The sequence below is a fragment of the Argopecten irradians genome, chromosome 5 (assembly GCF_041381155.1).
Source record: "Argopecten irradians isolate NY chromosome 5, Ai_NY, whole genome shotgun sequence".
In the NCBI taxonomy this organism is placed as follows: domain Eukaryota; kingdom Metazoa; phylum Mollusca; class Bivalvia; order Pectinida; family Pectinidae; genus Argopecten; species Argopecten irradians.
The window spans coordinates 980,497-993,633 of NC_091138.1; the positions used below are offsets into that span (position 1 = coordinate 980,497).

Here is a 13,137-nt window from a genome sequence, read left to right on the forward strand (position 1 = left end):
CTTGTCAGTCATCACAGAAAAACATCAAAGAATGTGTGTCACAAGTTTGAAATAATTTCTAACAATCTGAAATGAGTACAAGAATTTAACTATATTAGTCATTATTTACTTTTCAGAACCGGAGTGAGCGGTAAAGCCATAAGAATGGAAAAGATACGCTACACTGGCCGTGAAGGCAAAAGTACTCAGGGCTGTCCTATAGCTAAATGGGTAGGTACTTCCATCAGGAATGTTTTAGTACTCAGGGTTGTCCTATAGCTAAATGGGTAGGTACCTCCATTGGGAACGTTTTAATACTCAGGGCTGTCATATAGCTAAATGGGTAGGTACCTCCATTGGGAACGTTTTAGTACTCAGGGCTGTAGGTACCTCCATTGGGAACGTTTTAGTACTCAGGGCTGTCGTATAGCTAAATGGGTAGGTACCTCCATTGGAAACGTTTAAGTACTCAGGGCTGTCCTATAGCTAAATGGGTAGGTACTTCCATTGGGAACGTTTTAGTACTCAGGGCTGTCGTATAGCTAAACGGGTAGGTACCTCCATTGGGAACGTTTTCGTACTCAGGGCTGTCGTATAGCTAAATGGGTAGGTACCTCCATTGGGAACGTTTTGATACTCAGGGCTGTCGTATAGCTAAATGGGTAGGTACTTCCATTGGGAACGTTTTAGTACTCAGGGCTGTCGTATAGCTAAATGGGTAGGTACCTCCATTGGGAACATTTTAATACTCAGGGCTGTCCTATAGCTAAATGGGTAGGTACTTTCATCAGGAACGTTTTGATACTCAGGGCTGTCCTATAGCTAAATGGGTAGGTACCTCCATCAGGAACGTTTTGATACTCATGGCTGTCCTATAGCTAAATGGGTAGGTACCGCCATTGGGAATGTTTTAGTACTCAGGGCTGTCGTATAGCTAAATGGGTAGGTACTTCCATTGGGAACGTTTTAGTACCCAGGGCTGTCGTATAGCTAAATGGGTAGGTACTTCCATTGGGAACGTTTTAGTACTTGGGGCTGTCCTATAGCTAAATGGGTAGGTACCTCCATCAGGAACGTTTTAGTACTCAGGGCTGTCGTATAGCTAAATGGGTAGGTACTTCCATTGGGAACGTTTTTCATACTCAGGGCTGTCGTATAGCTAAATGGGTAGGTACTTCCATTGGGAATGTTTTAGTACTCAGGGCTGTCGTATAGCTAAATGGGTAGGTACCTCCATTGGAAACGTTTTAATACTCAGGGCTGTAGTATAGCTAAATTGGAAGGTACCTCCATTGGGAACGTTTTAAAACTCAGGGCTGTCGTATAGCTAAATGGGTAGGTAACTCCATCGGGAACGTTTTGATACTCAGGGCTGTCGTATAGCTAAATGGGTAGGTACTTCCATCAGGAACGTTTTAGTACTCAGGGCTGTCCTATAGCTAAATGGGTAGGTACTTCCATCAGGAACGTTTTAGTACTCAGGGCTGTCCTATAGCTAAATGGGTAGGTACTTCCATCAGGAACGTTTTGATACTCATGGCTGTCCTATAGCTAATTGGGTAGGTACCGCCATTGGGAATGTTTTAGTACTCAGGGCTGTCGTATAGCTAAATGGGTAGGTACTTCCATTGGGAACGTTTTAGTACCCAGGGCTGTCGTATAGCTAAATGGGTAGGTACTTCCATTGGGAACGTTTTAGTACTTGGGGCTGTCCTATAGCTAAATGGGTAGGTACCTCCATCAGGAACGTTTTGATACTCAGGGCTGTCCTATAGCTAAATGGGTAGGTACCTCCATTGGGAACATTTTAGTACTCAGGGCTGTCCTATAGCTAAATGGGTAGGTACCTCCATCAGGAACGTTTTGATACTCAGGGCTGTCCTATAGCTAAATGGGTAGGTACCTCCATTGGGAACGTTTTAGTACTCAGGGCTGTCCTATAGCTAAATGGGTAGGTACCTCCATTGGGAATTTTTCAGTACTCAGGGCTGTCCTATAGTTAAATGGGTAGGTACTTCCATTGGGAACATTTTAATACTCAGGGCTGTCGTATAGCTAAATGGGATAGGTACTTCCATCAGGAACGTTTTAGTACTCAGGGCTGTCCTACAGCTAAATGGGTAAGTAATTCAGGTCTGTCGTATAGCTAAATGGGTAGTTATTTCAATTTGGAATGTTTCATTAATGTTATTGTCAACTTTTTGTAATTATTTGTCATCAATCACTGATATTTTTTCATACATTAGCTGACAAATATTTTAATTGTTTTTTCATCAGATTATCCGTCGCTCCAACAAGGAAGAGAAATATTTATGTGTGGTACGACAGAGACTTGGCCACTTCTGTGAATCTGCCTTCATTGTCATTGTACTTGTTGCTTGGGAGGGTATCCCCTCACAGTTGGCGGACGACACTTATAACTACCTCACATCCTCTCTTACCAAATATGGCTTTGAAACGGAGCGGCGATGTGGCACGAATGACCGGTAAGTCTACCACCTGTTTAATTGTTACCTTAAAATTCTTAATTGACATTCATAACTTCACAAATCTGATTTCTATTGCACTGTTTCCTGCTCTTGCTTATGCTATTTTATCTTAAGGTTCACAAAGACTAGGTAATGTGTTGTGTAGAAAAGTAAGTGTAATTTACCAAGGTCCACAAAGACTAGGTAATGTGTTGTGTAGAAAAGTAAGTCTAATTTACCAAGGTACACAAAGACTAGGTAATGTGTTGTGTAGAAAAGTAAGTCTAATTTACCAAGGTCCACAAAGACTAGGTAATGTGTTGTGTAGAAAAGTAAGTCTAATTTACCAAGGTCCACAAAGAGTAGGTAATGTGTCATGTAGAAAAGTAAGTCTAATTTACCAAGGTCCACAAAGACTAGGTAATGTGTGATGTAGGAAAGTAAGTCTAATTTACCAAGGTCCACAAAGACTAGGTAATGTGTTGTGTAGAAAAGTAAGTCTAATTTACCAAGGTCCACAAAGACTAGGTAATGTGTTGTGTAGAAAAGTAAGTCTAATTTACCAAGGTCCACAAAGACTAGGTAATGTGTTGTGTAGAAAAGTAAGTCTAATTTACCAAGGTCCACAAAGACTAGGTAATGTGTCATGTAGAAAAGTAAGTCTAATTTACCAAGGTCCACAAAGACTAGGTAATGTGTCACGTAGGAAAGTAAGTCTAATTTACCAAGGTCCACATTGACTAAATAATGTGTCGTGTAGAAAAGTAAGTCTAATTTATCAAGGTCCACAATGACTAGGTAATGTGTCACAAAGAAAAGTAAGTCTAATTTACCAAGGTCCACAAAGACTAGGTAATGTGTCATGTAGGAAAGTAAGTCTAATTTACGAAGGTCCACAAAGACTAGGTAATATGTCACGTTGAAAAGTAAGTCTAATTTACGAAGGTCCACAAAGACTAGGTAATGTGTCGTGTAGGAAAGTAAGTCTAATTTACGAAGGTCCACAAAGACTAGGTAATGTGTCACGTGGAAAAGTAAGTCTAATTTACGAAGGTCCACAAAGACTAGGTAATGTATCACGTAGGAAAGTAAGTCTAATTTACGAAGGTCCACAAAGACTAGGTAATGTGTCACGTGGAAAAGTAAGTCTAATTTACGAAGGTCCACAAAGACTAGGTAATGTGTCACGTAGAAAAGTAAGTCTAATTTACCAAGGTCCACAAAGACTAGGTAATGTGTCTGTAGAAAAGTAAGTCTAATTTACCAAGGTCCACAAAGACTAGGTAATGTATCACGTAGAAAAGTAAGTCTAATTTACCAAGGTCCACAAAGACTAGGTAATGTGTCACGTGGAAAAGTAAGTCTAATTTACCAAGGTCCACAAAGACTAGGTAATGTGTCACGTGGAAAAGTAAGTCTAATTTACCAAGGTCCACAAAGACTAGGTAATGTATCACGTGGAAAAGTAAGTCTAATTTACCAAGGTCCACAAAGACTAGGTAATGTATCACGTAGAAAAGTAAGTCTGATTTACCAAGGTCCACAAAGACTAGGTAATGTGTCACGTAGAAAAGTAAGTCTAATTTACCAAGGTCCACAAAGACTAGGTAATGTATCACGTAGAAAAGTAAGTCTAATTTACCAAGGTCCACAAAGACTAGGTAATGTGTCACGTAGAATAGTAAGTCTAATTTACCAAGGTCCACAATGACTAGGTAATGTGTCACGTAGAAAAGTAAGTCTAATTTACCAAGGTCCACAAAGACTAGGTAATGTGTCACGTAGAAAAGTAAGTCTAATTTACCAAGGTCCACAAAGACTAGGTAATGTATCACGTAGAAAAGTAAGTCTAATTTACCTTTGACTTTGTAGCTCTAAAAATTACTTTCCCTATGTTAGTTTATCTTAATGCTTGTGTGTTTGCTAATTTCATCGTGCACTCTTCCAGAAAGACGTGTGCATGTCAGGGTATAAACCTGCGGCGGAGAGGAGCCTCATTCTCATTTGGATGTTCGTGGAGCATGTACTTCAATGGCTGTAAATTTGCAAGAAGTCGAGAAGCAAGAAAATTCAAACTCAAGGACACATCCCAGGTAATTATGACATGCTCTATATAACCTGTTATGTAAAGGATTATTCTGACAGAGTATTATAAAATAATATAGATATATCAAATCTTATGTGGAACTGAGGATATTGCTTTAATATTTTCACTTTACATTGTATATAAATCATTATTAGACCAAGTTGATCTGTCAAGAGTATCTTAATATTTGCTAACTAACATAATTTTGCTAAGCTTGCAAGTTACATATGACTTGAAAAAATATGATCATGGTGTTATGGTAATGTATGTTATCATGGTGTTATGGTAATGAATGTTATCATGGTGTTATGGTAATGAATGTTATCATGGTGTTATGGTAATGAATGTTATCATGGTGTTATGGTAATGAATTTTATCATGGTGTTATGGTAATGAATGTTATCATGGTGTTATGGTAATGAATGTTATCATGGTGTTATGGTAATGAATTTTATCATGGTGTTATGGTAATGAATTTTATCATGGTGTTATGGTAATGAATTTTATCATGTTGTTATGGTAATGAATGTTATCATGGTGTTATGGTAATGAATGTTATCATGGTGTTATGGTAATGAATTTTATCATGTTGTTATGGTAATGAATGTTATCATGGTGTTATGGTAATGAATGTTATCATGGTGTTATGGTAATGAATGTTGGTGTTATGGTAATGAATGTTATCATGGTGTTGTAGTACTGTATGTTATGGTAATGAATGTTATCATGGTGTTATGGTAATGAATGTTATCATGGTGTTATGGTAATGAATGTTGGTGTTATGGTAATGAATGTTATCATGGTGTTGTAGTACTGTATGTTATGGTAATGAATGTTATCATGGTGTTATGGTAATGAATGTTATGGTGTTATGGTAATGAATGTTATCATGGTGTTATGGTAATGAATGTTATCATGGTGTTATGGTAATGAATGTTATCATGGTGTTATGGTAATGAATGTTATCATGGTGTTATGGTAATGAATGTTGAATGTTGGTGTTATGGTAATGAATGTTATCATGGTGTTATGGTAATGAATGTTATCATGGTGTTATGGTAATGAATGTTATCATGGTGTTATGGTAATGAATGTTATCATGGTGTTATGGTAATGAATGTTATGGTGTTATGGTAATGAATGTTATCATGGTGTTATGGTAATGAATGTTATCATGTTGTTATGGTAATGAATGTTATGGTGTTATGGTAATGTATGTTATCATGGTGTTGTAGTACTGTATGTTATGGTGTTGTAGTACTGTATGTTATGGTGTTATGGTAATGTATGTTATCATGGTGTTGTAGTACTGTATGTTATGGTGTTGTAGGAGGCAGAGCTGGAGGAGAAGCTACAGAACCTGGCCACCATTGTAGGGCCGGTCTACAAACAGGTGGCCCCTAGTGCTTACAGTAACCAGGTGAGACAGGAATGTCAGCAAGCTAAAAAGTTCTCTTATCATTGTTATAAAACAAATGTTTAACTACTTCCTTTGAGATTTAAAGGATTTAATTTGTAATTGGTAATCCTTAGTCAAAGCTACACTATACGTATATGTGATTTTCACCCGTCTATGTGGTAAGTGGTGTGTTCCTTAGGATTCTGTATGTTAAATGATTTTTTGTGTACTCCAGTAAATCCTTACACATACCAAATTTTATGTGACCTGTATCAGAGAGAGTACCATGGTACTGAGTTGTGTGGCATGCAGATAAACCTTGTGTTGTTGAAGTATAAACCTAGGTCAAACTTTTCTCAACAGGTTGCTTTTGAGAAGGGTGCTTCAGACTGTCGTCTTGGTAATGAAGAAGGTCGGCCATTTTCTGGGGTGACTGCATGTGTAGACTTCTGTGCTCATGCCCATAAAGATCTACACAATATGAACAATGGCAGTACAGTGGTGAGTTATAAATACATTAGGTGGGTCAAAGGAAAGAACTATAGATAAAGGTCAGCAGGTGTGTCAAAGGAAAGAACTATAGATAAAGGTCAGCAGGTGTGTCAAGGGAAAGAACTATAGATAAATGTCAGCAGGTGTGTCAAATGAAAGAACTATAGATAAAGGTCAGCAGGTGTGTCAAAGGAAAGAACTATAGATAAAGGTCAGCAGGTGTGTAAAGGAAAGAACTATAGATAAAGGTCAGCAGGTGTGTCAAAGGAAAGAACTATAGATAAATGTCAGCAGGTGTGTCAAAGGAAAGAACTATAGATAAATGTCAGCAGGTGTGTAAAGGGAAAGAACTAACAATATGTCAGCAGGTGTGTAAAGGGAAAGAACTAATGATATATGTCAGCAGGTGTGTCAAAGGAAAGAACTATAGATAAATGTCAGCAGGTGTGTAAAGGGAAAGACCTAACGATATATGTCAGCAGGTGTGTAAAGGGAAAGAACTAACGATATATGTCAGCAGGTGTGTAAAGGGAAAGAACTAATGATATATGTCAGCAGGTGTGTCAAGGGAAAGAACTATAGATAAATGTCAGCAGGTGTGTCAAGGGAAAGAACTATAGATAAATGTCAGCAGGTGTGTAAAGGGAAAGAACTAACGATATATGTCAGCAGGTGTGTCAAGGGAAAGAACTATAGATAAATGTCAGCAGGTGTGTAAAGGGAAAGAAAGCAGGTGTGTAAAGGGAAAGAACTAACGATATATGTCAGCAGGTGTGTAAAGGGAAAGAACTAACGATATATGTCAGCAGGTGTGTAAAGGGAAAGAACTATAGATATATGTCAGCAGGTGTGTAAAGGGAAAGAACTAATGATATATGTCAGCAGGTGTGTCAAGGGAAAGAACTATAGATAAATGTCAGCAGGTGTGTAAAGGGAAAGAACTAACGATATATGTCAGCAGGTGTGTCAAGGGAAAGAACTATAGATAAATGTCAGCAGGTGTGTAAAGGGAAAGAACTATAGATAAATGTCAGCAGGTGTGTGTCAAGGGAAAGAACTAATGATATATGTCAGCAGGTGTGTCAAGGGAAAGAACTATAGATAAATGTCAGCAGGTGTGTAAAGGGAAAGAACTATAGATAAATGTCAGCAGGTGTATGTCAAGGGAAAGAACTATAGATAAATGTCAGCAGGTGTGTGTCAAGGGAAAGAACTATAGATAAATACATCAGGTGTGTCAAGGGAAAAAACTATAGATATATGTCAGCAGGTGTGTTAAGGGAAAGAACCATAGATAAATGTCAGGTGTGTCAAGGAAAAGAACTATAGATAAATGTCATTGTAAGTACAAAAAAAGGTATTCAGAAATTGGGTCTGATCTATTCAGTCCTGTCCCACTTCCATGTATGGAGGTTTCACAAGAAAAGAAACTTGTAGATTATTGTACCAGAAGGCTTTAACACTTCCACTTTGTTGCAGGTTTTGACCTTGACCAAACATCGAGGTTTAGAAAAGCCTGACGATGAGCAGCTCCACGTGCTGCCACTGTATGTCATGGATCTGGAGGACGAACATGGGAACCACGAGGCTCAGATGGAAAAGATCAAGAATGGCTCACTGGAGTGTTTACAAGTTTATCCTATGGAGATGAGAGTTCGATCTACTCCACTCACTCCCAGCCGGAAAAAGAAAGGAAAGAAAGACAAAAACAGCCCAGGGCCTGGACGAAAAAGAGGCCCCAAGCCAGCAGTCGATTCAAATTCATTTAGCCCTCAGGACTCTAGTAAAGATCCATTGTTAAACAATTCTCAGGAATCTCTCTCAAATATGTACTTTAATTCACATAATTCCAGATCTTCAGGGAATGGAGAAACTCCGAAACCTTGCTTAAATAATGGGGAAAAGTCTGGTGATAAAATGTCTAATCCCAGGGATCTGCTGGCGGGCAAAAGCTTTATATCATATGAGGATATGATGTCCCTATCATCAGAGCCTGGGTTTGCCAATCTTTACGAATCCTTTTGGAGTTATTTTTACTCGTATGGTACATTCCCTCCTCCAAGTTTTCTTAACTCATGGAACATTAACAAAGACAAGCTACCACAGGCTACCAACTCTAATAATAATGCTTCAAATGGTATTGCTCAAGGTCAAACTGACCTCCGATCTCAACAAGGGCAGCACGGCGACCTCTTTAAATCTGGTTCTCATCAAGAACTGGACAATGCAGGTCAAAGGTCGTGTCCGTCAACACCAGGGCCGGGTGCGTCCCCTCTTGATCTTTTGTCAGAAGCAGTTTCCACAAGAACCAAACAGTTTGATGAAGATCCTCAAAAGCATCCATCCATGCAACGTCCAAACTCCACAGGCAGCTTCCCGCTCAATCTACCTCACAATAACCAATCTAAGGGAGATAACTTTACAACACCTCACAGCCAAACTTTCCAGTCAATGCCTTATGCTAACCAACAACATTCCAATATGGCTGGAGCTGGCATGAATGTGCCTCCCAGTGACATGGCTGGGACTGGACAAAATATGCCTCCACCCAACATGGCTGGCTCATCTAATATGTTGGGTGGATTTCAGGAAAGTGCTGATAGTGCTGTGTTGGATCCTACCGTGGTGAAGTGTGAAATGGAGTATAATGAGAATGCCTTTACTGACCCGACAGTTGGAGGGGTCGCTATAGCGCTGTCACATGGTGCTGTATTGTTTGAGGTGGCCAAGCGTGAACTTCATGCCACAACTGGACTACGTAATCCGGACCGTGCTGCTCCCACCAGAATAAGTCTAGTTTTCTATCAACACAAAAACTTAAACTATCCACACCATGGCTTTTATGAGTATGAACAGAAAATGGAGACGATGAGACAGAAGAGGCTGGAAAAGTTAAAAGAAGCTACAGGTGTGTCTCCTGACGTCACAGATCTGCCCATCAAAAATGGTGCAACTACTGTGAACGGTAAGAAGAAGAAAGCAAAAAAGAGCAAGAAAGTGGACATCATGGAGACGTCAGCTGCCCAGTATAAATACATGTGGGAGGTACCTATAGGTATGTCAGAGTCACGCACCACCGACTCTGTGATAACACGCTGGATCGATCCCCAACCCATGGTCACTGGACCATATCAACGATGGGTATAATGATGTCTAATTTTAGGATGTAAATTTAGTTAAGCCGTAGAAATGTTTGGCGACTGTTTGTTGTATTTGTGATATAGAAGCTGATAAACCTATTTACACTGCTCAAATCCTATATCACAGTGTGTAGCTGTCCTTATTTAATATCATTAGCCTCTGTCTTAGAAAAACATAGCTTGTCAAATGTGTCTTTAAGATGTAAATAAATGATAAAAAAGTTCGATTTATAAAGACTAGATAAACATATTTATAAATTGCTAACTTATAGTTTTTAAGTTAAAGCTATGTACACAATATTAGTGAGCCTGGTATCACTTGATTGATGAGTGTTTAATAGTGCAATGGTAGCCGGATCCCTCTCTATGGTAGCCGGATCTCTTTCTATGGTAGCCGGATCCCTCTCTATGGTAGCCGGATCCCTCTCTATGGTAGCCAGATCCCTCTCTATGGATACATTTACTGTAACATGTTAGTGTTAATAGTAGCTACATAAACAGTTCATTTACACTGTTTTATCAATAAGTACATAACTGTTGACCAAATCATTCCCCTTGTGATCAAATAACCAGGGAGGTTAATTACATCTAATCAGTTTTAATTACTAGATATTATGATGTAGTGGGAGGTTACTTAGAGTGAAATACAGACTTCAAAACAACAAAAAACACAATTGTTAATGACGATTATATACTGTCAAAACTGTTAGTGATAGGGTCGAGAGTTATATTTGTGTGTCACTGTCTCTATTGTAAATATTTATAAACCCTGAAACACATTACGACTTTTTAAAGTCAGAAACCAGAAATTCTTTCAGTGATACTGTTTAATTAGTAATGCTTCTTCTCTGTCTCTGATCTTTTATGAGATGTGTATGATAACATTCCTGTACATAAAGTGCTTAGCTCTGTCGTTCAGATATTTTCTCATAACTGATACACTTCTAAATGCTGTGATTTGTTATTTATAAACGGCATACAGCATTTCAATCTGAATTTGGTCTACTGTTGAAAAAGTGTCTATCAATATCGTATCATTATTTCACTGTGCTTAGTAACTGAAATTTATTGAAATTTCTATTTCATTTTACATTGTTGTTTTACACATATTTTTAGAGAGATCAGAGATGCTTTAGTGGGTAATCTTTTTTATTGAAATTAAAATTTTTATTCAATTATGTCTTTATTACATTGTATGAACAGGTTTAATTTTTAGAATTGACAGATTTAATGTCATTTTAAAATGTTTTTCGAAAAATGTTTTATCCGTTTTCTTGTTATTGGAAATTTTTAAAGGCAGCACAATTAAAAATCTTCTATAATATACGATCAAAGTTGTAACATGGGTTTATTTTGAATAAGGAACGTTGTTTACAGGTATTCACCATTGTCTTCATCAAGTCTTAAGATAGGTGTTACCTTATAATGCTTTTATATCTTTTTGTGTTGACTACGAAAAGATCATTTGAATATTTATTATTTCTTAGTGAATTGACTGAAAAGTTTTTATCTATCCTGTTAGATGATCAGTCACACAGGATTTACATTAGAGCTGTTTGAACACTGATGTGGTATTACTGAACATTTAACTGTCTTACTGAACGTCTCTTTTTATTGAAGTGCTAGTTTACACACAAAAGGCCAACATGTAACTATAAAGAAATAATGAACAAAGTTTGTTCAATTTCTCCCCTGATATGTATAACAGTTCTTGTATCTTTGTTTATGAGTTTCCGTGAATGATTTTTGTTTTCACTGCTTAGATAGGTGTTTGTGATGTATTCTGCTAAGAACAGGAATGAAAGCTAAATGGTTTGTAGTTTTCTCTAATTTTGGTTTCTCTCAGGGATGATATAAATCATGTTCATTATCATCTGAGCCATGAGGCTTTCCATTCTGTGATGTTTCTACTTTTTATGATTCTGTTTCATTTGTTAGAATTGTGGATATGTTGTTTTTTGTTTTAGTTAAGCCTTTTGTTATTTGCTGTAAATATACAGTATGTTAATGCCTTATAATAAGGGAACCAAACGCAGGCGGAATACTGCAGTTTTATTTGTTTGAAGCATTTGGTATTAAATGCTCTTTTATTATTTCTAGATTATGTTAATTTACAAAGTTAGTTTCCAAAATTGATATTGTTAGATGTCATTGTTGTAGGCATTCTGTAGGAAATACCAGCCAATATATACGACACGAGTTTTCTGTACCTGTGTCCTAACAATCAGTTAAGGATAGATACAATTACAGAAAAAACTCTTTTGATAATCTCTGTGGAGGTTTTTCTGTTTAACCAAAGTGTTCAACATGTGTTTTCTCAATGTGTCAGATTCAGTAGATAGTTGTGTTTACTTTGTGTAAATGAGATAAAATAAGCAAGTGATCCTAATAATGTGTTTAAGTGCTGGTATTCAGTTGTTTGGCAAGAACAACTTGTTATCTAACCATCCATTGGCCAGTATTATAATTTACTTCAGGGTCAAAGTTCATATCAGTGTCATTATCTTATATGTTACATCATACAAGGGGCAGATAACTCCTGTACCCAAGGCAGCAAAAAATACCATCAGATCCTTTGTATTTTTGTACGGTCCAAACTTTGTCAGGTTTTCCTGAAAACTCTGTTGTTACATCATCATATTTAACACGTTAACAAATTTAAGATATTCTTGCAATATTATACAACTGTACAGCTATATATTAGCAATGAGCTTGTGTAAATGCTTTAAGTTATTTAACGTACACATAGATAATAGTGATATTGTCCTTATACATCTATCAATACAGGTTCTCTGTTTGTTGGTAGAGTTGTGTCCCTTTAACTGAATGTGCTGAGTTTCCTGCCTCAACATTTTCACGCCATTTCTAGTAAAATTGAGAACTTCAAATCAAAATCCCTCAAAAATCTTCATTCTCAATTAGAAAATATTAATTCTCTTCAGAAATATGTTAAACATTATGAAAACTTTAATCGCAGTACATGTAAATTTAAAGAGGAAATCGGAGTACATTCAGGTACAAAGGATAGACTGTAAACTTATTGTCGACCTGTATATATATTCATGATGCATGGTAAATGATTATTGTTGTTGAAGAAATCAATTCTGAATGAAATGGCATATACATAAATTAAATTGATTGTAAGTTCCTAATTGTTCTTCCTACCTATATTGGCCAATAACAAGTCTGGTAACTAGTAAACAGAATGTTTGTGTATTAATATGTGGCTGTATTCTGTTGTATGCTATTTAGAGAACAATGAAGGAGACTAGTAAATTCTTGTGATTTATATATTAAACACACTTTTATTTCATATAATGTGAACTGTATCATTTTGTTTCTGTGTAGATTTTGATCTCTGTATATTGGAGACAAATTAATTGTAGAATGATTTACCAAATGTCATTGTTTGGTAACCAGAGATATACACTTATATTATTGTACGTATATTTGATCAATGATTACTTTGCGTAAATATATTAAAATCTATTCTTAATCTGAACAAGAAGCCTTGTTTTGTCATTTTGACTTCGCACCAGAGACCTGGAAACTTTAGATCCTACATTTCCATGA

At 37.0% G+C, this 13,137-nt stretch overlaps 1 protein-coding gene across 4 annotated transcripts in view; it reads left to right on the plus strand.

The window, feature by feature from the left end:
* LOC138322608 (methylcytosine dioxygenase TET2-like) overlaps nt 1-13,072 on the plus strand; it is a 49,181-nt gene extending 36,109 nt beyond the window's left edge. For all 4 annotated transcript variants that reach the window (XM_069266580.1, XM_069266581.1, XM_069266582.1 and 1 more), the window contains 6 exons: nt 117-210; nt 2,257-2,465; nt 4,396-4,540; nt 5,864-5,953; nt 6,296-6,433; nt 7,904-13,072. In XM_069266580.1, the coding sequence (XP_069122681.1) occupies nt 117-210; nt 2,257-2,465; nt 4,396-4,540; nt 5,864-5,953; nt 6,296-6,433; nt 7,904-9,571 (2,344 nt within the window). In that variant the 3' untranslated portion in view covers nt 9,572-13,072. The remainder of the gene's footprint in view (nt 1-116; nt 211-2,256; nt 2,466-4,395; nt 4,541-5,863; nt 5,954-6,295; nt 6,434-7,903) is intronic.
* Nucleotides 13,073-13,137: the final 65 nt, after the last annotated feature.